Source organism: Rhinopithecus roxellana, chromosome 20 (assembly GCF_007565055.1).
Source record: "Rhinopithecus roxellana isolate Shanxi Qingling chromosome 20, ASM756505v1, whole genome shotgun sequence".
Lineage (NCBI taxonomy): Eukaryota > Metazoa > Chordata > Mammalia > Primates > Cercopithecidae > Rhinopithecus > Rhinopithecus roxellana.
This window is the reverse complement of record NC_044568.1, coordinates 9336163-9357768: the sequence shown is the minus strand read 5'-3', so window position 1 is coordinate 9357768 and position 21606 is coordinate 9336163. Positions and strand designations below refer to the sequence as shown.

The window sequence follows — 21606 nt, the reverse complement described above, 5'->3', positions numbered from 1 at the left end:
GGGAGGACGGCTGGGGAGCGGGGAGGGAAAGCAGGTGTGTGTAAAGCCACAGAGCCATGGGGAGAGAACGTTTCCAGAAGCGTCCAGTGCTGTCTGCAGGAGGTTTGAAAGTGTCCTTTGATTAAAATAGGAAGTCATGATTTTAATGGTAGTCGTTTCTGTAGAGTGCTGGAAGCCCACAGAAGCCTACAACCAGTTGCAGAGAGAGGGGAAGATGAGAAAGTGTAGACTGCTGGGACAGATGGCTCTTCCCAGACATTTGGCTGTGAAGGAGGTGAGAGGTCGTGCTGTGTGTGAGGGGTAGGGAATGAGTTGTTGGAGCTGGACACGGTGGCTCACCCCTGTAATCCCAGCACTTTGGGAGGCCAAGGAGGGAGGATCGCTTGAGGCTAGGCAACATAGTGAGACCCTATGCCTACAAAAGTCAAAATACTAGCTGGATCTGGTGGCATGTACCTGTAACCAGGTACTTGGGAGACCAAGGCAAAGATGGCTTAAGCCTAGGAGGTTGAGGCTGCAGTGAGCCGTGACTACACCACTGCACTCCAGGCTGGGTGACAGAGTGAGACCCTATCTCTGAAAAAAAAAAAAAGAGTTGTTGGTTGGCTGGTTGTTTTAAGGTGGGAGAGATGTAAACTTATTTATATGGGGAAATAGCCTTTTCGATGATATTGTGAATGGAATAAACTGACAAGCATGTCCTCACCACTATGCATCTAGAAGCACTGCATAAAACCAAACAAACATCCTTTAAAATATGCAGCTTAGTTGCAAGAAAGAAAGGGAAATACCCATGAGGCATGAAGAGGAAATCAAACATTAGAGCTGTGCAAGCTGCTGGGTGGCTGTGATCTTGGCATTGAAGGGCTTTACACCTACCTAGAGATTGGAGATGAGGCCTTGTCTGGGGAACTGAAAACATAGACAGGGGTTACATCCTTGATGAAAGAGTAAACTAGGAAAAAAATCTGCCTCCAGTTCAGGAAGCATAAAAGGACCTTGTCTGTTTCACTCTGAGATTTGGTGACAATAAACAGTCTCTTTTGAGAATTCATAACCAAAGGCTTGGCCTCACTTGGATTTGGGGTTCAAGTTCACATCATCTGCATGGCCTGGGAAGCCCAAATGTCAACAAACAATATAGTCCAGGCCAGGTGCGGTGGCTCGTGCCTATAATCCCAGCACTTTGGGAGGCTGAGGCAGGCGGGTCACCTGAGGTCAGGAGTTCAAGACCAGCCTGGCCAACATGGTGAAACTACATATCTACTAAAAATACAAAAATTAGCTGGGCATGTTGGCGGGCGCCTGTAATCCCAGCTACTCAAGAGACTGAGGCAAGAGAATTGATTGACCCTGGGAGATGGAGGTTGTAGAGAGCTGAGATCGTACCACTGCACTCCAGCCTAAGCAATAGAGCGAGACTCTGTCTCAAAAAAATTAAAAAATACATAATAATAATAATAATAATAACGCAGTCCAGGGTTGGTAACACCCATGAAGAGCTCTTGGCAGAAGCAGATGTGAAACCTCTTTGAACCTTGGTGGGCATGTGCGTTCCCACTGATAACGACCTGCTGAAGCTGAATTCACAGCTCAAAATTACAAAAGGAATTTGTAATGAGGAAACAATCTTCATGAATGACAGTAAGCAGACACAGCGTGTAGCAGGATTAGCTCAGATTCCAAAACTCCAGAGAATAGCATTATTTGGTAAAGAACCATACAGCAAGTATAGTTTAAATTTCTGAAGATAGAAAAGAAGGCATCAATATGAGAAAGAAATAAGATGGTGTTAAAAATAAGTGGGATTCTGGTCAATGAATACGTCTAAAAACAGTGACAGGAGAGGTTTAAAATAAAAAGAAGAAAGAGTAAAACGAATGCATCTGTTAAGCTATGAACTTATTCATTCCCCGTTCATTAGGCTCCTATTATGTTTTAGAACATGTTCTGGGTCTGGAAATATAAAGATGACTCTGCAGATAGCAAGTTAGACTCTGCCTCAGGAAGATCTCATGCACAAATCCATGTATCGATGCATCCATTATCTATCCATCCACTCATCCATCCATCCATTTATCCATCCATCCACCCATCCCTCCATCCATTCATCCATCTATTTATCCTTCCATCCATCCATCCATTTATTCATCCATCCATCCATCCATTCATCCATCTATCTAGTCATCCATCCATTAATTTATTTATCCATCCATCCATCCATCCATCCAACCATCTTTCATTTTACTCATTGTGGGGGAAAGAGAGATCAGACTGTTACTGTGTCTATGTAGAAAGAAGAAGACATAAGAAACTCCATTTTGTTCTGTACTAGGAAAAATTCTTCTGCCTTTAGATGCTGTTAATCTGTAACCCTAGCCCCTGTGCTCCCGGAAACATGTGCTGTGTTGACTCAAGGTGTAATGGATTTAGGCCTGTGCAGGATGTGCTTTGTTAAAAATGTGTTTGCAGGCAGTATGCTTGGTAAAAAGTCATTGCCATTTTCCGGTCTCGAGTACCCAAGGACACAATGCACTGCGGAAGGCCACAGGGACCTCTGCCCAAGAAAGCCTGGGTATAGTCCAAGGTTTCTCCCTACTGAGGCAGCCTGAGATATGGCCTCGTTGGAAGGGAAAGACCTGACTGTCCCCCAGCCCGACACCCGTAAAGGGTCTGTGCTGAGGAGAATTAGTGAAAGAGGAAGGCCTCTTTGCAGTTGAGATAAGAGGAAGGCACCTGTCTCCTGCTCGTTCCTGGGAATGGAATGTCTCCGTGTAAGACCCGATTGTACATTCTATTTACTGAGATAGGAGAAAGCCGCCTTATGGCTGGAGGTGAGACATGCTGGCGGCAATACTGCTTTTTACTGCACTGAGATGTTTGTGTAAAGTCAAACATAAATCTGGCCTATGTGCAAATTGAGGCACAGTACCTTTCCTTAAACTTATTTATGGCACAAAGGCCTTTGCTCACGTGTTTTCCTGCTGACCCTCTCCCCACCATTACCCTATAGTCCTGCCATATCCCCCTCACCGAGATAGTAGAGATAGTGATCAATAAATACTAAGGGAACTCAGAGACCAGTGCCGGCGCGGGTCCTCCGTATGCTGAGCACCGGTCCCCTGCGCCCAATGTTCTCTCTCTATACTTTGTCTCTGTGTCTTAGTTCTTTTCTCAGTCTCTCGTCCCACCTGATGAGAAATACCCACAGGTGTGGAGGGGCTGGCCCCCTTCACTCCTCCTTAAATGTCACAGCTAGAAAAGTCCCAGTAGAACATCTTGTTCAACTTTCAGCTCTTTTTGTACATGAAAAAAGCACATGAGGCCCCATAATACAAAACTCTCGTTTCTGAAGTCTCTAAGTGAATAAAGTGATGGAGCCAGATCATGAGCCGGGGCCTTGTCCTTGTACTTCTTCCACACTGCAGTGCCTTTCCGGAGCCCATAGCATGGAAGCATCTAACCTCCGAACTCCTGCCTCTATCTTCTGTTTCTCTGAGGTCTGTTCACTCCTCGTGGGCAGAGTCCCTACAACCCAGTGCTGTCAGTTGATGGTGATGATAAGGGATGTTGTTACCCAGCTTATGAGTGATAGAGATGAGACAGGGCCCTGGTCTCTACCTGGTGTCAGTTTTGTGTCCATATCTTAGCTCACCCCTACCTTTGTCCCCCCACTCTGCTGCTAGAGAGACTGTGAGCCCCTTGAGGGCAGGGCCCAGGTCTGATTCCTCCCCTCCCAGTGCCCAGCTCGGAAACAGTGCTTAGGATGCTGGCCAGTGAGTACACCTGGGGGAAGAGGCTGTACTAGGCTCTCAGTCCCTCTGCCTGGGGCTTCTGGCTGCTCCATCAACTTCCAACATCCCAAAAATCAGAGGGGAGGTAAAGGGATTGAATGAGAGGCTCTAAGCGCTCCTTAGCCCGCTGTGCAGGAAGAAGTGAGTGTTTCCTGGCTATGGGTGAACTTCCTGGCCAGCATTAAACAATACAGCATCCCGCCCCCTGTGCGGGGCTGTCTGTCTGCCTCGGCACTTCCAGGTCTCAGTGTGGTGCTAGAGTATCTAACACTTTCTGACTTGCAGATCATCATTCCCTTTTCTTGTTAACAAAGAACAGTGCCGGGCACAGTGGCTCACACCTGTAATGCCCACACTTTGGGAGGCTGAGGCGGGCAGATCACCTGAGGTCGGGAGTTCGAGACCAGCCTGGCCAGCATGGTGAAACCCTGTCTCTACTAAAAATACAAACATTAGCCGGGCGTGGTGGCAGGCACCTGTAATCCCAGCTACTTAGGAAGCTGAGGCAGGAGAATCGATTGAACCCGGGAGGCGGAGGTTGCAGTGAGCAGAGATCGTGCCATTGTACCCCGGCCTGGGCAACAGAGCGAGACTCCATCTCAAAACAAAACAAACAAACAAACAAACAAAACAGCTGAGTTTTAGGTCAATGCTTCCAGCAGGGAACAGAATTTAGATCTTAACAATTTTGTTTACATTATATTTATTTTCATCTTTTACCTTCTATTGATGGCAAATGAGACTGATTTTCCATTTACAGAAGTGATACAAAAAAAGAGTCCTGTTACAATAATTTTAATAAGTGAATAATGAGCCAATTTAAAGAAAAATATAAAGCAAATAATAGTACAGGTGGTAAACTAATATGGCAAAATTACTAATATTCAAGGCTGAAGTTTGGCCAGGCGTGGTGGCTCATGTAATCCCAACACTCTGGGACTTGGGGATGTGTGGCTCTCTTGAGCCCAGGAATTCAAGACCAGCCTGGGCAACACAGCAAGACCCCGTCTCTAAAAAAAAAAAAAATAGCCAGGTGTGGTGGTATATGCCTGTAGTTACACCTATTGGGGAGACTGAGGTGGGAGGATCACTGAAGCCCAGGAGTTCAAGGTTGCAGTGAGCTGAGATTGTGCCACTGTATTCCAGCCTGGGCAACAGAGTGAGACCCTGTTTCAAAAAAAAAAAAGTGGCCGGGTGCAGTGCTCATGCCTGTAATCCTAGCGTTTTGGGAGGCTAAGGCTGCTGGATCACTTGAGCCCAGGAGTTGAAAACCTGCCCGGGAAGTATGGTGAGACCCTGTCTCTACAAAAAAATGCACACATTAGCTGGGCGTGGTGGTATGTACCTATAGTCCCAGCTATTCTAGAGGTTGAGGTGGGAGGATCGCTTGAGCCTAAGAGATCGAGGCTGCAGTGAGTTGAAATTGCATCACTGCACTCCAGCCTGGGTGACAGAGTTGAGATTCTGTCTCAAAAAAAAAAAAAAAAAAAAAAAAAAGATGAAGTTTGGAAAATTAGACCCCCAGGGAAATGGAAACTACATCTGCTGCTCACCCACCTGCCTCTCCTAAAGGGAAGATTGGGTACTTGGGGTCCCATTTCTATGGGGTGGAGCATTATAAGTAAGCCTAGCTTGTGGCAAATCTGTCTCTCTGGACACTCCAGCAAGCTGGAAGGGACGATGATCAGAGGGCACAGTTTGGGAGCTGCCCTGCTCTGGGACTCCTCTCCACATTGGATGAAACTCAGTTCTCCCTGGCCATGGCGTCCTCACCATGGAGCGGTAAGGGTCCTAAGCTGAGACGTGTGCAGATGGAGAAGGACGGGCAGAGGAGCCTGTGGGTTTTCTCTGACTCCAGGTCCCCACTCCAGCCAGACAGCACCGCTTCAGCTTGGCCCAGCACAGTTCCTCCTTGCACTTTGGGGGTCAAAGCCGCAGTTCATTTGAAACAAAATGCTCCTCTGCCTGGTCTGGTCCTCTCTTTGCGTATTTTCCTAGAGGACCTCACAGTGGGTGAGTGGACAAGGAGAACAGGATTCGTGCCTCTGGGAAACTGGATTTCTGTCATCTCCTGCCAGCTGTCATCGCCACACCGAGGCTGTTCAGCACCGCAGGACCCTTTCTCTTTGGTATTGGCGGCTTCGGTAAATACTGAGGGAAGGTGGAGGTGGTGGTCGATGCCTTTTCCTGCCTATCTGGTACCTTGGGTTCTTTATCTGGATGCGATCTTGAAAGCTTCTGGCCTGGTGTTGGCTCCACCCCCAGGTCTCTGAACCACAGCCCAGGCAGCTGAGCAGAGGCACTGCTGGGCTTCCCCTAGTCCACACAGCCTGGCCACCACCCCGACCTGGGGAGGGGGACTCCAGGTGGAAGGGGCCTGGGAGGGGCATCTTCCCTGGGGCAGTCTCAATCCTAATGCTGGACCCTGGGTCCCCGGTCCCACTGAGGCAGGGCCTTCCTCGGGGGTCTCTGGGGAACCCTGGAGATTCAGAACCCCACACTGGTCCGGCCTTCACGCTTCCAGAAAGCTGAGATCTGCTCCAAGGTGACCCGTGGCTGGAGGCCCCACTCGGGATCCGGGCTCCGTGGCCGCTGCCTCCTGGCCTGGGGACTCCCAAACTGGGCTCTGCCCTCTGGCCTCTGCTCGGGTTCAGCCCAGCTCACCAGGCCTGTGGCGGGGGGCCTCCCCTCCCAGGGCTGGGGCCCCCAGAAGGTGCTCTGGGCTGGGACCTCCTGTGGGGTCTGGGGGCCCAAGGAGCTGGGAGCAGAAATTGGGGCTGAGGGGGCATGTGGGGCAGTTGCTCGGGCCTCCAAAACACCCACCGGGGTGGTAGGCTCAGGGGCCCGGTCTGTCAGCAGGGGGACCGCAGAGCCGTACCAGTCCTCAGAGCGCTCTCGGGCGGTGCCCATGGGCTCAATCCACAGCTCTCCTCCTGGGCGCCACACCAGGGTGGGTGCATGGTGGCTGGGGTCTGGGCGGAGAGCACGGCGGAACAGGCGTTCAGCCAACACAGCGGTGGTGAGGATGAAGAGCGCAGCCAGGGTGGCCAGGGCCAGCATGATGGGGATGCAGGGCCCACAGGGCAGTGAGGGCCATGGGGCTGCCTCCCACGTGGGGGGCCCCTCCACGCGCCCAGAGGGCGGCTCTGGAGTCCACGGCATCTGGGAGACATGGGGCGAGAAGAGGAAGTAAATGAGGGAGAGGGGGCACAACCAAGATGAGAGAGAGACAGCAGGTGTCCCAGAAAGCCTGGGAGAGGGGCTGGGCTCGGGGGCTCATGCCTGGAACCCCAGCACTTTGAGAGGCCGAGGCAGGATGATCGCTTGAGCCCAGGAGTTCAAGACCAGCCTGGACACACAGTGAAACCTCATCGCTATAAATAATTTAAAAACTAGCTGGGCATGGTGGCTCACACCTGTAGTCCCAGCTACACAGGAAGCTGAGGTGGGAGGATTACTTAAGCCCAGGAGTTTGAGGCTGCAGTAAGCCCAGATTGCACCACTGTCCTCCAGCCTGGGTGACAGGGCAAGACCCTTTCTCAAAAGAGAAAAAGAACATTCTGGAAAGACAGAGGAGCAAGGGGGACCAGAAAGGGTAAGCATGAGCCAGGTGGGGCGGGAGGACAGTCAGCCTACCTATGCGCACAGCCAGGCCCTCTTGCCCAGCTCTCCAGGCCGTTCCAGAAGCCCCATTTCCCTCCCGGACCCCAGGGTGCCTCAGACCAGAAAGGTCTTGAGGGCCTCTTTCCTCCCCACTCGGCCCCCTCAAGTCTTGCTCAGGCCTAGAGAGGAAGTGGTGGGTTAAAAAATGAGAACCTCCCTTCCCACTGGCTCCCCTGTGTGTGTCTCCCCTACCGCCTCCCGCCGGCCACCTCTGCTGGCCCCCTGGGGCTCCTTTGCCCCTCACCAGTCTCCTTGGACTTGATCTTCTTCTCATAGGCTCCGTGGAATCCTGGAATCTGCTGCCAGGCCAGGCCAGGCCTCCGGAGGCGCCTCTGCACCCCTCCCAGGCTCCCCAGCTTTGCCCAGGCTCTGGCCTGTCTCTATCTCTCTTGTTTGTCTCTGCATACCTCTCTCTGTCCCCCACATCCTCCATCTGCAGGGGCCTCCTGCACCCCTCAACTCACCTTGGGTCAGTCCCTGGGTGCCTCTGCCTCCTAGAGCCACTCTTCCTGGTGCCAGACTAAGAGATGCAGGCTCGGAAGGTGCAGGGCAGTCCGCCTTTCAGACATAGAGGCCGGGCCTCGGATGAAGGCGGAAGGGAGGGCACCGCCTGTTGCTGAGCAACTGTGCCCCAACTCGCCTGCCCCCGGGGAGTGTTTGTTTCCAAAGCAACCCAAGGGGATGTGGTCACTGCGGTGAGGAGGCTTTTCCTGGGGTAAGGTGGGGCTGGAACGGGCAATGGCTCTGTTGAACTTAGTGTCACCCCATAGCCAGGCCCTGGGCCCCAGAACATTCACCCAGAAGCTGAGAAAGAGGATGCAGGGGCTAGGCACAGTGGCTCACCCCTGTAATCCCAGCATTTTGGGAGGTCAAGGTGGGCAGGTCACCTGAGGTCAGGAGTTCGAGACCAGCCTGCCAATATGGCGAAACCCCATCTCTACTGAAAAATACAAAAATTAGCCAGGCGTGGTGATGGGCACCTGTAATCCCAGCTGCTCGGGAGGCTGAGGCAGGGAGAATCACTTGAACCTCGGACTCGGAGGTTGCGGTGAGCTGAGATTGTGCCACCACACTCCAGCCTGGTCGACAGAGCGAGACTCCGTCTTAAAAAGAAAGAAAAAGAAATAGGACATAGGTTATCTAGCCCGTACATTCCTAGAGAACCATGGTGCCTCCCCCTGCTCCTCCTGGGAGGATGCCCCACCCCATCCTGCCTTGTCCTATCCACGGTGCCTCCCCAGATCTGCTCCTGCCATCCAGCCCCCACAGGCACCCCCTGCTTGACCAACTTGCTTCACACTTTTTTTTTTAATTTTTTTTTTTTTTTGGTAGAGATGGGCTCCTGCTATGTTGCCCAAGCTGGTCTCAAGCTCCTGGCCTCAAGATAAGCTCCTGCCTCAGTCTCCCAAAGTGCTGGGATTATAGGTGTGAGCTACCACACTGGCTCCTGCCTCATACTTTTAATTAACATAAGTCTCTCTTCAGACCATTTAGCCCCCATTCTGGTTGGAAAATATCAGTGAGGTGAGGCTTGGGTAACAATAATGTCAGGCCTCTGGGAGGAGTCCAGGGTATAAGAACAGGCGTGGGCTTGTTTCCAAAACACTGACTATCCTCATGTCTGTCCCTCTTTCCTGGGGCTGAAGGTGGGAGGAGTCTAGAGCAGAGTGTGACGAGATGTCATCAGGCTTTGAAGTCCAAGAGACTTTCTGAGATTCTCTAGTTTGACTCACTTATCCACAGATGACAAAGTAAGGCTTAAAGAAAGGAGATGACATGACCAAAGTGGCATGACCAATATATGTGTGGGTCAGCATGTGGCGGCCGGGGTGGTGGAAGAATAGTTAGAAATCCCTGGGCTGGGCGAGGTGGCTCGTACCTGTAATCCCAGCACTTTGGTGGGCGGATCACCTGAGGTCAAGAGTTTGAGACCAGCCTGACCAACATGGCAAAACCCTGTCTCTACTAAAAATACAAAAATTAGTCAGGCGTGCTGGCACGTGCCTGTAATCCCAGCTACCCAGGAGCTGAGGCAGGAGAATCGCCTGAACCTGGTGCAATGAGCCGAGATCGCGCCATTCCACTCCAGCCTGGGCAACAGAGCAAGACTCCATCTCAAAATAAATAAAATAAAATAAAATAAATGAATGAAAAGGCATTCTCAGTCAGACTGCCCCGTCCTGGTGATTTTGAGCCCTGGCAGGAGGTGGAGATGGAGAGTTCGGGGGAAACCACCTTTGCAAAATTAGGACTGAGACAGTGAAAGAGATCTAACTTAACTGACATCATCTTGCTTCTAACCTCCGAGCTGTCTTTGTTTATTCCTGGGCGTAAGCTGAACTAACTTTGGGAGAAACTTAGTTTGTAGTTTATAGTTTAAACAAAGACAGTAACAGCCCTTTCCCAAAGCAGACCTCCTTCTTGCCTGGGGACTAGACTAACATTAGTCATTGGATTAGAAATTATGGTTTAGGAGTCATGCAGCGGCAGGCTACAAGATTCTGACCCTCCCTACTGCTCCTAAGATCAGTGCTTGAGATATTTTGCAGACCCTGCACTTGATGGATCAGCTGGCACCGCCCAGATCAATAAACTGGCTCATCTGGTCTTGTGGCCCCCACCCAGGACTGACTGCAAGAAGACAGCTCTGTCTCTCCATGATTTCATCTCTGACCAGTCAGCATTCCCAGCTCACTGGCTCCCTGCCCACGCACCAAGTTGGCAGTGGCTCACGCCTGTAATCCCAGCACTTTGGGAGGCCGAGGCGGGCGGATCACAAGGTCAGGAGATCGAGACCATCCTGGCTAACACAGTGAAACCCTGTCTCTACTAAAAATACAAAAAATTAGCGGGGCATGTTGGCGGGCGCCTGTAGTCCCAGCTACTCAGGAGACTGAGGCAGGAGAATGGCGTGAACCCGGGAGGCGGAGCTTGCAGTGAGCCGAGATCATGCCATTGCACTCCAGCCTGAACGACAGAGCGAGACTCCGTCTCAAAAAAAAAATAAAAAATTTTAAGAAGTCAACCAAAAACAATTTCAGTTCAGCAATTTGTTTCAGTTATTTCTTCTTACTTGGAAATAATCCACACATCTAATGAATATCTAATAGTTAATTTAATAGAACATAATGGAATATTTAAAATTACATGAAAAATTTATTTATAAGAAATTATCCATTACATAGTTTATTTTTAACAGTTTCCCTAGATTATTTATGAAAACTGAGATATTAGGCAAGGATAGTCATTATTTCAGGTTACTTCCCTGTTAATCATTGTTATAGCCTGTGACAATCAGGTGTTCACCTAAGTAAGAAGCTTAAACATATGAGTAATTTCTTTTTTTTTTTTTTTTTTTTTTTTTTTTTTTTTGAGACGGAGTCTCGCTGTGTCGCCCAGGCTGGAGTGCAGTGGCCGGATCTCAGCTCACTGCAAGCTCCGCCTCCCGGGTTCCCGCCATTCTCCCGCCTCAGCCTCCGAGTAGCTGGGACTACAGGCGCCCGCCACCTCGCCCGGCTAGTTTTTTGTATTTTTAGTAGAGACGGGGTTTCACCGTGTTAGCCAGGAGGGTCTCGATCTCCTGACCTCGTGATCCACCCGTCTCAGCCTCCCAAAGTGCTGGGATTACAGGCTTGAGCCACCGCGCCCGGCCGAGTAATTTCTTGATAACTCAGGAGATACAGATTTTTTTTTTTTTTTTTTTTTTTTTTTTTGAGGAGGAATCTTGCTCTGTCTCCTAGGCTGGAGTGCAGTGGTGTAGTCTCGGCTCGCTGCAACCTCCGCCTCCCAGGTTCAAGCAATTCTCCTGCCTCAGCCTCCCGAGTAGTTGGGACTACAGGTGTACGCCACCTGTATTTGTAGTAGAGATGGGGTTTCACTATGTTGGTCTCAAACTCCTGACCTTGTCATCCACCCGCCTCAGCCTCCCAAAGTGCTGGGATTACAGGCGTGAGTCACCATGCCCTGCCTCACTTTTTCTTTTAATTAATTTTTTAAAAAGTTTTTTTAGACAGAGTCTCGCTCCGTTGCCCAGGCTGAAGTGCAGTGGCTCGATTTCAGCTCACTGCAATCTCCACCTCCTGGGTTCAGGTGATTCTCCTGCCTCAGCCTCACAAGTAGCTGGGATTGCAGGTGTGCACCACCATGCCTGTCTATTTATTTATTTATTTATTTTTGAGACAGAGTCTTGCTCTATTGCCCAGTCTGGAGTACAATGGCATGATCTCGGCTCACTACAACCTCTGCTTCCAAGTTCAAGTGATTCTTTTGCCTCAGCCTCCCAAGTAGCTGGGATTGCAGGTGTGCACCACCATGCCTGTCTATTTATTTATTTATTTATTTTTGAGACAGAGTCTTGCTCTATTGCCCAGTCTGGAGTACAATGGCATGATCTCGGCTCACTACAACCTCTGCCTTCCAAGTTCAAGTGATTCTTTTGCCTCAGCCTCCCAAGTAGTTGGGATTACAGGCACCCGCTACCATGCCCAGCTAATGTTTGTATTTTTGGTAGAGATGGGGTTTTGCCATGTTGGTCAGGCTGGTCTTGAACTCCTGACCTCCGGTGATCTACCCGCCTCGGCCTCCAAAAGTGCTGGGACTACGGGTGTGAGCCAGCATGCCCAGCCATTTTAAGTCAAATAGAGATGGGGTCTCGCTATGTTCCCCAGGCTGGTCTCAAACTCCGGGCCTGGAGCAGACCTCCCACCTCAGTGTCCTGAAGTTCTGGGATTATAGGTATAAGCCACCATACCTAGCCTAATCCAAACACTTTGGGAGGCAAGAGGATTGCTTGAGGATAGTAGTTCAAGACCAGCCTGGGCAATACAATGAGACTCCATCTCCACCAAAAAAAAAAAAAAAAAAAAAAAAAATTAGCTGGGCATGGTTTCATGTGCCTGTAGTCCTAGCTACTCAAGAGGCTGAGGCAGAGGATAACTTGAGCCCAGGAGTTTGAGGTTACAGTGAGTTATATCATGCTACCTGGACAGCAGAGCAAGACCCTGTCTCTAACAACAAGAAAAAATTATACAAACACAGGTCATTATGTTTGAAATTTGATTTATAGTCTTATAACCCGTGTGTCAGACCCTGAAACCTTAAAACATCTAGTGGAGATAAATATAAAACTGTCTGACCAGTGAACCCAAGCAAAAATGTATGCTGACAATTCTGAAGACATTTCTATTTTTATTTTACCAATACTTACTTTCTTTCTTTCTTTCTTTCTTTCTTTCATTGATTTATTTATTTATTTATTTATTTATTTATTTATTTAGAGAGTTTTCCTCGGCCACGCTGGCTGGAGTGCAGCGGCACGATCTCAGCTCACTGCAACCTCTGCATCCCAGGTTCAAACAATTCTCCTGCCTCAGCCTCCCAAGTAACTGGGATTACAGGCACTTGCCTCCACACCCGGCTACTTTTTTTGTATTTTTAGTAGAGACAGGGTTTCCTCATGTTGGCCAGGTTGATCTCAAACTCCTGACCTCAGGTGATCCACCCACTTCACCCTTCCAAAGTGCTGGGATTACAGGTGTGAGCCACTGAGCCCCACCTATTTTACCAATAGTTTTAAAACCAGCTTATTTATTAAAGATTAAAGATTTACTTAAGTCACAGGAAGTAAAAGACATCTGGATTAATTACTCTCTCTCTCTCTATATATATATACATAAACACACAAATACACACACACATAGTAACTTGTATATATTTTCTTTTTTAACAAAGGGAATCTTACTCTGTCACCCAGGCTGGAGTGCAGGGCACAATCATAGCTCACTGTACCCTCAGACTCCTGGACTCAGGTGATCATCTCACCCCAGCCTCCTGAGTAGCTGGGACTACAGGCACAGGCCACTATGCCCAGGTAATTTTTAAATTTCATGTAGAGTTGGGGTCTTGCTATGTTGCACAGGCTGGTCTTGAACTCCTGGTCTCTAGTGATCCTCCCACCTTGGCCTCACAAAATGCTGGGATTATAGGTGTGAGCCACTGCACCCAACAATATTTGCAACTATATAAGCACCCAAATACATAAGTAGAATTTCTTAAAGGATTTCTGGCCAACTATGCCAGATATTTTGCATAATACACGTACATATGCATAAACACATCTAAACACACATACAGGCCTGGCATGGTGGCTCATGTCTGTAATCCTAGCACTTTGGGAGGCCGAGGCAGGAGGATTGCTTGAGCCCAGGAATTCTAGACCAGCCTGGGTAAACATAGAGAGACCCCAGCTGGGCATGGTAGCTCATGCCTGTTAATCCCAGCACTTTGGGAGGCCAAGGTGGGCAGATCACCTGAGATCAGGAGTTCCAGACTAGCCTGGCCAACCATGGCCAAAACGATGAAACTCGTCTCTACTAAAATACAAAAACTAGTCGGGCACAGTGGCAGGTATGCCTGTAATCTCAGCTACTCAGGAGGCTGAGGTGGGAGAATCGCTTGGACCTGGCCGGTGGAGGTTGCAGTGAGCCAAGATTGTTCCACTGCACTCTAGCCTGGGCGACAGAGTGAGACTATCTTAAAAAAAACAAAAACAAAGAAACCCAAAACTAAGACCCCCATCTGTACTTAAGAAATAAAAATTTAAAGAACACAAAAAGCAAAAACAGAACAAAACAAAACAAAAACACGTATACACACACATAAAGGTCTTATAACTTTCATTTTAGAATGTAAGTCATGAGTTAGTAACACAAGCTCACCAGTTTATTTTATTGGCTCACTGCAACCTCTGCCTCCCAGGTTCAAGCGATTTTCCTGCCTCAGCCTCCCGAGTAGCTGGGCTTACAGGAGCGCACCACCACGCTCGGCTAATTTTTGTGGTTTTTAGTAGAGACAGAGTTTTGCCTTGTTGGCCAGGCTGACCTCAAACTCCTGACCTCAGGTGATCCACCCACCTCAGCCTCCCAAAGTGCTGGGATTACAGACGTGAGTCACTGTGCCCAGCAAGCTCACCAGTTTATAAAAGACAGTTGGATCCAAATTATACTTCTGATAAAACTGGACCTGTTCACATGGCTAAATTTTATTTCCCCCAATAAGTAATCTGATGAAGGCTGCAGACCAAAATTTTGAGTAAAGCAGTTCCAAGGCAGTTTAATTTTTTAAAAAAACAAAAAACAAAAACCTTTTTACACATTAAAAGAAATTTTTTTTTTTTTTTTTTTTTCAGTTTCGGCTGAGTGAGGTGGCTGGTGCCTGTAACCCCAGCACTTTAAGAGGTTGGTGTGGGAGGATTGCTTGAACCCATGAGCTCAAGACCAGACTGGGCAACAAAGTGAGAGCTCATCTGTACAAAAAATAAGAAAATTACCCGGGCGTACTGGTTCATGCCCATAGTCCCAGCTCAGGATTCAACTGGGGAGGTTGAGGCAGGAAAATTACTTGAGCTCAGGAGGTTGAGCTGTGTTTGTGCCAGTGCACTCCAGCCTGGGCATGAGAGTGAGACTGTCTCAGAAAACAATTTTTTTCTCAGTTTCAAATGAGTTTAGTGTTAAATTTTCAATTGTTTACATTGTAGCCAGGATTGGCTAAATTGCATAAGAAATACAAAATATCTAAGTACCCTGGAACTAGTAACTCACTGTTTGCTGGTCTGGTTTGATTAGCAAATGTGGGCAGGAAAGAATTTTGACAGGTGTTTTGTTCTGTTTTGTTTTTGCTTTTGCTTTTTGGCCTCTGTGTGACAGAAAAAGTGACATTTTTGCTGGACAGAGATACCTTACATTGCTCTGAGCTCAAGGTTTCAACTTCTTTGATCTGAGAGAGTCTAACTTTTATAAACTTTTTTTTGGTGTTTTATTTTATTTTATTTTATTTTATTTTATTTTATTTTATTTTATTTTATTTTATTTGAGACGGAGTCTTGCTCTGTTGTACAGGGTGGAGTGCAGTGCCGCCATCTCGGATCATTGCAACCTCCGCCTCCCGGGTTCAAGAGAGTCTCCTGCTTCAGCCTCCCGAGTAACTGGAACAACAGGCGATTGCCACTGCGCCTGGCTAATTTTTCATATTTTTAGTAGAGGTGGAGTTTCACCATATTGGTCAGGCTGGTCTCAAACTCCTGAGCTCGTGATCTGCCCGCCTCAGCCTCCCAAAGTGTTGGGATTACAGGCGTGAGTCACTGCGCCTGGCCTTATAAACATTTGTCTAGCTATTTTTCTTTCTTCCTTTCTCTCTTTTCTTTCTTCCTTTCTCCCTTCCTTCCTTCCTTCCTTCCTTCCTTCCTTCCTTCCTTCCTTCCTTCCTTCCCTCCTTTCTTTTTTTTTTTTTTTTTTGATATAGAGTCTCGCTCTGTCACCCAGGCCAGGGTGCAATGGCGCGATCTCAGCTCACTACTGCAACCTCCGCCTCCTGGTTTCAAGCAATTCTCTCACCTCTGCCTCTTGAGTAGCTGGGACTATAGACATGCGCCACCACACCTGGCTAATTTTTGTATTTTTAGTAGAGATGGGGTTTCGCCATGTTGAGCAGGAACATGGTCTCCAACTTCTGACCTCAAGTGATCAGCCTGCCTCGGCCTCCCAAAGTGCTGGCATTACAGGCGTGAGCCACCACGCCCAGCCTTTTTCTTCAGGTTATTAATTTTTCAATTAAGTATTTCATCACTCTAAGCAATTGTTAGGCAAACCTAATTTTATTTTAAAAAATGGCTAGCTGTCACGCCTGAAATCCCAGCACTTTGGGAGGTCGAGGTGGGCAGATCACGAGGTCAGGAGATTGAGACCATCTTGGCCAACATGGTGAAACCCCATCTCTACTAAAAATACAAAAATTATCTGGGTGTGGTGGCATGTGCCTGTAATCCCAGCTACTTGGGAAGCTGAGACATGAGAATCACTTGAACCAGGGAGGCAGAGTTTGTAGTGAGCCAAGATCACGCCACTGCACTACAGCCTGGTGACAGAGCAAGACTCCATCTCGGGAAAAAAAAAAAAAGGGCTAACTGGTCTGAATATTGTGCACCAGTTAGTACTAGCTACTCGGGAGGCTGAGGCAGCAGGATTGCTGTAGCCCAGGAGTTTGAGGTCACAGTGAGCTAAGATCGTACCACTGCACTCCAGCCTGTGCAACATAGCAAAATACTATCTTTTAAAAAAAGTTGTCTAGGTTGTTGGTTACCATGGAGTTGTAATTCAAAAGCCCTTTAAGACTTTTATTTAACCTTGACTTGAATGCCATACGCAGTGAGTTTTATCTCAACACTGGAGGAAAAGTTAGCAGATTCAAAGCAGGCAGAAAAAAAATAAAATAAAATAAAAGGGAGAGAAAGAGAACTTAGAAGTCTCTCCATGCTAACTCTATAGTTGTAGGTTTTATGAATAATGACCATTTGAGCTCTGAATTTTCCTTGATGTAATTTTGTTCATCAGTTTTAAAATGTGCACAAGAATGAGCCATAATATGTAGCTAACTGGGGTCCTAGAAATCCTGGCATTGACCAGGCGTGGTGGCTTAAACCTGTAATCCCAGCACTTTGGGAGCCTGAGGCAGGTGGATCACCTGAGGTCAGGAGTTCGAGAGCAGCCTGGCCAACATGGCGAAACCCTGTCTCTACTAAAAATACAAAATTAGCCGGGTATGGTGGTGCATGCCTGTTATCCCAGCTACTCTGGAGGCTGAGGCAGGAGAATCACTTGAACCCGGGAGGCGGAGGTTGTGGTGAGCCAAGATGGCACCATTGCACTCGAGCCTGGGCAACAAGAATGAAACTCCATCTCAAAAAAAATCAAAACAACAACAACAACAACAACAAAAACCAGAAATCCTGGTATGCCTTCATGTTTGAGAATCCCATTCCATTTCTTTATCTTTTTTTTTCTTTTTTTTTTTTTTTTTTTTGAGATAGTGTATTGCTCTGTCATCCAGGCTGGAGTGCAGTGTCACAATCTCAGCTCACTGCAACTCCTGCCTCCAGGGTTCAAGTGATTCTTCTACCTCAGCATCCCAAGTAGTTGGGATTACAGGTGCCCACTACCATGCCCAGCTAAATTTTTTTTTGGTATTTTTAGTAGAGATGGGGTTTTATCATGTTGGCCAGGCTGGTCTCGAACTCCTGGCCTCATGTGATCCACCTGTCTCGGCCTCCCAAAGTGCTGGGACTACAGGTGTGAGCCACCACGCTGTCCCCATTCCATTTCTTATTTATCACTTGAGAGCAAAGACAACCCTATAAATGCTGTAATTTATGGGATATTAGGAGTTTAGTCTGGTGTTTTAGACAGCAGGAACTACCCTAGTGGCTTACGTTAGCCATCCTGAACCCACTGGTTGGAATGTTTATTTTTGCTCTTGGGAGATTTTTAGAAATAAGCAGGAGAAAAGAGTCAAACCAAATCCAAAGAAACCAAGATAAGAGTGTTCCCAAAAATGTTAATCCAAACTGGGCACACAGACCAAAGCAAAAGTAAATTTACCAGAAGATATCCCTCACCAACAGAATGTAATTTTTTTTTTTTTTTTTTTTCTGAGAGGGAGTCTCGTTCTGTCGCCCAGGCTGGAGTGCAGTGGCATGATCTTGGCTCATTGCAACCTCCACCTCCCAGGTTCAAGCAATTCTCCTGCCTCAGTTTCCCAAGTAGCTGGGACTACAGGCACCCACTACCAGACCCAGCTAATTTTTGTAATTTTTAGTAAAGACAGGGTTTCCCCATGTTGGCCAGGCTGGTCTTGAACTCTCAGCCTCAGGTGATCCATCTGCCTTGGCCTCCCAAAGTGCTGGGATTACAGGCGTGAGCCATGGCACCCAGCCTAGAATGTAAATTCTGTATAGATCAGAGTACTCAACCCAAAGAACACTTGTCTTTATATCAAAAAGGATTTATCAGAAAAGACAGAAAGTCATTTATCAGTTGGGTGGCGTTGCTTATGCCTATAATCCCAACACTTTTGGAGGCCAAGGCAGGATAATTGTTTGAGCCCATGAGTTCAAGACCAGCCTGGGCAACATAGCAAGACCTCATCTCTACAAAAATAATAAAAAATACTGTCTGAATGTGGTGGCACACACCTGTAGTCCCAGCTACATGGGAGGCTGAGGCAGGAGGATCACTTGAGCCCAGGAGTTTAAGGCTGCAGTGAGCTGCAATCACACCATTGCATTTGGGCCTGGGCAACAGAGCAAGACTGTCTCAGAAAAAACAAAAATATTTTATCATCCCAGGAGAGATGTATATTCTTTTATTAAGGCAGTCTTATCCAAATCAGATCCCAAATAAAGTTATGAGCTTCTATCAAAAAGAGAGAGGTGGCCGGGTTTTGTAGCACACGTCTGTAATACCAGCACTTTGGGAGGCTGAGGCAGGTGGATCACAAAGTCAAGAGATCGACCTGGCTAACATGTTAGCCACCCTGGCTAACATGGTGAAACCCCGTCTCTACTAAAAATAACCCAGGAGGCGGAGCTTGCAGTGAGCTGAGATCGTGCCATTGCACTCCAGTCTGGGCGACAGAGCAAGACTCTGTCTCAGAAAAAAAAAAAAAAAAAAAAGTTTGCAAAATTTTTAACACTCCTCCTATTGAAAAGATTAAGTCTAATTCCCCTCCTCTTGAATATGGGTTGGCCTTAGTGACTGAATCCTTGAAAGCAGAATGCCTCGCAAGCAGAATGCATCAGGAGTGTCACACTGACTTCCAAGGCTAGGTTGAAAATATAAAAGACGTAAAGCTCTCTTTCCTCTGTCTCTCTCTTTCTTTCTCTTTCTCTCTATCCCCACCCTTTTCCCTCTCCTCCCTGTACTCACCCTTGGAACCCAGCCACCATGTTGTGAGGGAGCCCAACACACATAGAGGTGCCCTGGTTAAGGTCCTAGCTAGGATCCCAAGTGACAGACAGCATCAACTATAACATGTAAAGGAGCCGATCTTCAGATCATTCCAGCCTCAGCCTTCAGGCCACTCAGCTGGTGCCAAACAGAGTAGGGACGAGCTGTCCCCACAGAGCCCTGCCCAGTGCAAATTGTGAGAAGGATAAGTATTGCTATCTGAGGTCATTAAGTTTGGAGGTGGTTTGTGGCATAGAAATTGGTAATTGGAGGACTCAACTTCAAGGGTTCTCACCGAGTGTGTGAGGGTGAGGGTGGCCCTGTGGAGTGGCCTGTGGGGGCTGGTCATATTTCATCCCTAGGCTCCCCCCACCCCGATCTGCCAGATTCTTACGAGGATGAGGGCATGGACTGGGGAGGAGGAGGGGGAGTGCAGCAGCAGCAAGGGCATGGAGTTGGCTGAGAAATTCCACAGGAGGCCAGTGCGGTGGCTCACACCTGTAATTCTAGCACTTTGGGAGGCTGAGGCAAGTGGATTTGAGGTCGGGAGTTTGAGACCAGCCTGGCCAACACGGCCAAACCCTGTCTGTACTGAAAATACAAAAAAGTCAGGTAGGTGGTGGGTGCCTATAATCCAAGCTACTCAGGAGGCTGAGGCAGGAGAACTGCTTGAACCTGGGGGGCGGAGATTGCAGTAACTGAGATTGCACCACTGCACTCCAGCCTGGGTGAAAGAGACAAACTCTGTCTCATTAAAAAAAAAAAAAAAAAAAAAAGAGGCTGGGCATGGTGGCTCATGTCTGTAATCCCAGCACTTTGGAAGGCCAAGTCGAGCAGATCACTTGAGGTCAGGAGTTCAAGACCAGCCTGGCCAACATGGTGAAACCCCCGTCTCTAATAAAAATACAAAAATTATCCGGGTGTGGTGGTGCTGGCCTGTAATCCCAGCTGCTCTGTAGACTGAGGCAGGAGAATCTCTTGAACCCAGGAGGCGGAGGTTGCAGCGAGCCGAGATAGTGCCACCGCACTCCAGACCAGCCGACAGAGCCAGATTCTGTCTCAAAAATTAAAAAAAAAAAAAAAAAAAAAGAACAAAAATAAACTGGGAAACTGGCAGGAGTTATTTCCAGGTCCCAAAAGGATAAGGTAAAAAAACTGGCAGGCCAGCAGATGGCCAAAAAAGCCATCCCTAGCTGTCCTCATTGCTCATTAGCTTAAGACACTCACACCAGAGCCATGACAGTTTACAAATGCCATAGCAATGACCCAGAGGCTATTGTCCTTTTCCATTCAATGACCCAGAAATTACCACCCCTTTCCTAGAAAGTTCTGAATAGACTGCCTCTTGATTTGCATTAACCCACCCCTTAATTTGCATGTGATTGAAAGTGGGTATAAATACAGTTACCACCAACCCACAAGCCTGGTTCTGGGCACCCTGCCTATGAGTTAGCCTTGCTCAGCAAGGAGCAGCTCCAGTTCAATAAAAGATTGCTGAAGATTTCACCCCTGAATTTTTTTCTGGGCAAAGCCAAGGACCCTCTTGGGCTAAGCCCCGGTTTTAGGGCTTGCTCGCCTGCCTGCATTTATTCCAGAAAGTTCTGTTGGACATTGTTGATGGGTAGGATGTTGGGGACTATCCAGAGTGTGGTCTTAGAATCAGCAACATCAAGGCCAGGCGCGCTGTCTCGCGCCTGTAATCCCAACACTTTCGGAGGCCGAGGTGAGTGGATTACCTGAGGTCAGATGTTTGAGATCAGCCTGGCCAATATGATGAAACCCCATCTCTATTAAAAATACAAAAAAAATTAGCCGGACATGGTGGCGGGTGCCTGTAATCCCAGCTATTTGGGAGGCTAAGGCAGGAGAATCGCTTGAACGTGGGAGACAGAGGTTGCAGTGAGCTGAGATGGCACCATTGCACTCTGGCCTGGGCAACAAGAGCGAAACTCACACACACACACAAAAAGGAATCAGCAACATCAGGATCTCCTACCCCCCACCCCTGGCAATTACCCGTCTATTTAATGTCACTGTGGCTGTATCTATTCTAGACGTTTCACATGAGTGGAATCATGCCCTGTAATCCTTTGTGCCTGGCTGGGTTCAGGTGGCCTGATGCTTCACGGTTCACCCATGCCACTGCACGATTGCTTGTCCGTGACATGGATAGACTGCATTTTGTTCATTCATCAGTTGATGGATATGTGGGTTGTTTCCACATTTTGGCTGTTACGAGTAATGCTGCTATGAAAATTGATGTCCCAGTTTTTGTGTGGACATATATTTTCAGTTTATCTTGGGTATATACCCAGGAGTAGAATGCTGGGTCATATGGTAAGTCTATGTTTAACTTTTTGAGGAACTGTGGG

At 48.0% G+C, this 21606-nt stretch overlaps 2 protein-coding genes across 2 annotated transcripts in view; one reads left to right on the top strand and one right to left on the bottom strand.

Annotated features, from left to right (window-relative positions):
* Positions 1 to 4480: 4480 nt before the first annotated feature.
* Positions 4481 to 8082, bottom strand: C20H16orf54 (chromosome 20 C16orf54 homolog). The gene is made up of 2 exons (XM_010387797.2): positions 7922 to 8082; positions 4481 to 6956 (listed from the first exon to the last, which is right to left on the bottom strand). Exon 2 carries the CDS (start codon positions 6954 to 6956, stop codon positions 6282 to 6284), a length of 675 nt encoding a protein of 224 aa, XP_010386099.1. The 5' UTR covers positions 7922 to 8082; the 3' UTR covers positions 4481 to 6281.
* The window catches only part of ZG16 (zymogen granule protein 16), a 32288-nt gene continuing 17934 nt past the window's right edge, over positions 7253 to 21606 (top strand). The window contains exon 1 of the mRNA XM_030925286.1: positions 7253 to 7389. The gene's annotated coding sequence lies outside the window, so the exon portion shown is untranslated. The remainder of the gene's footprint in view (positions 7390 to 21606) is intronic.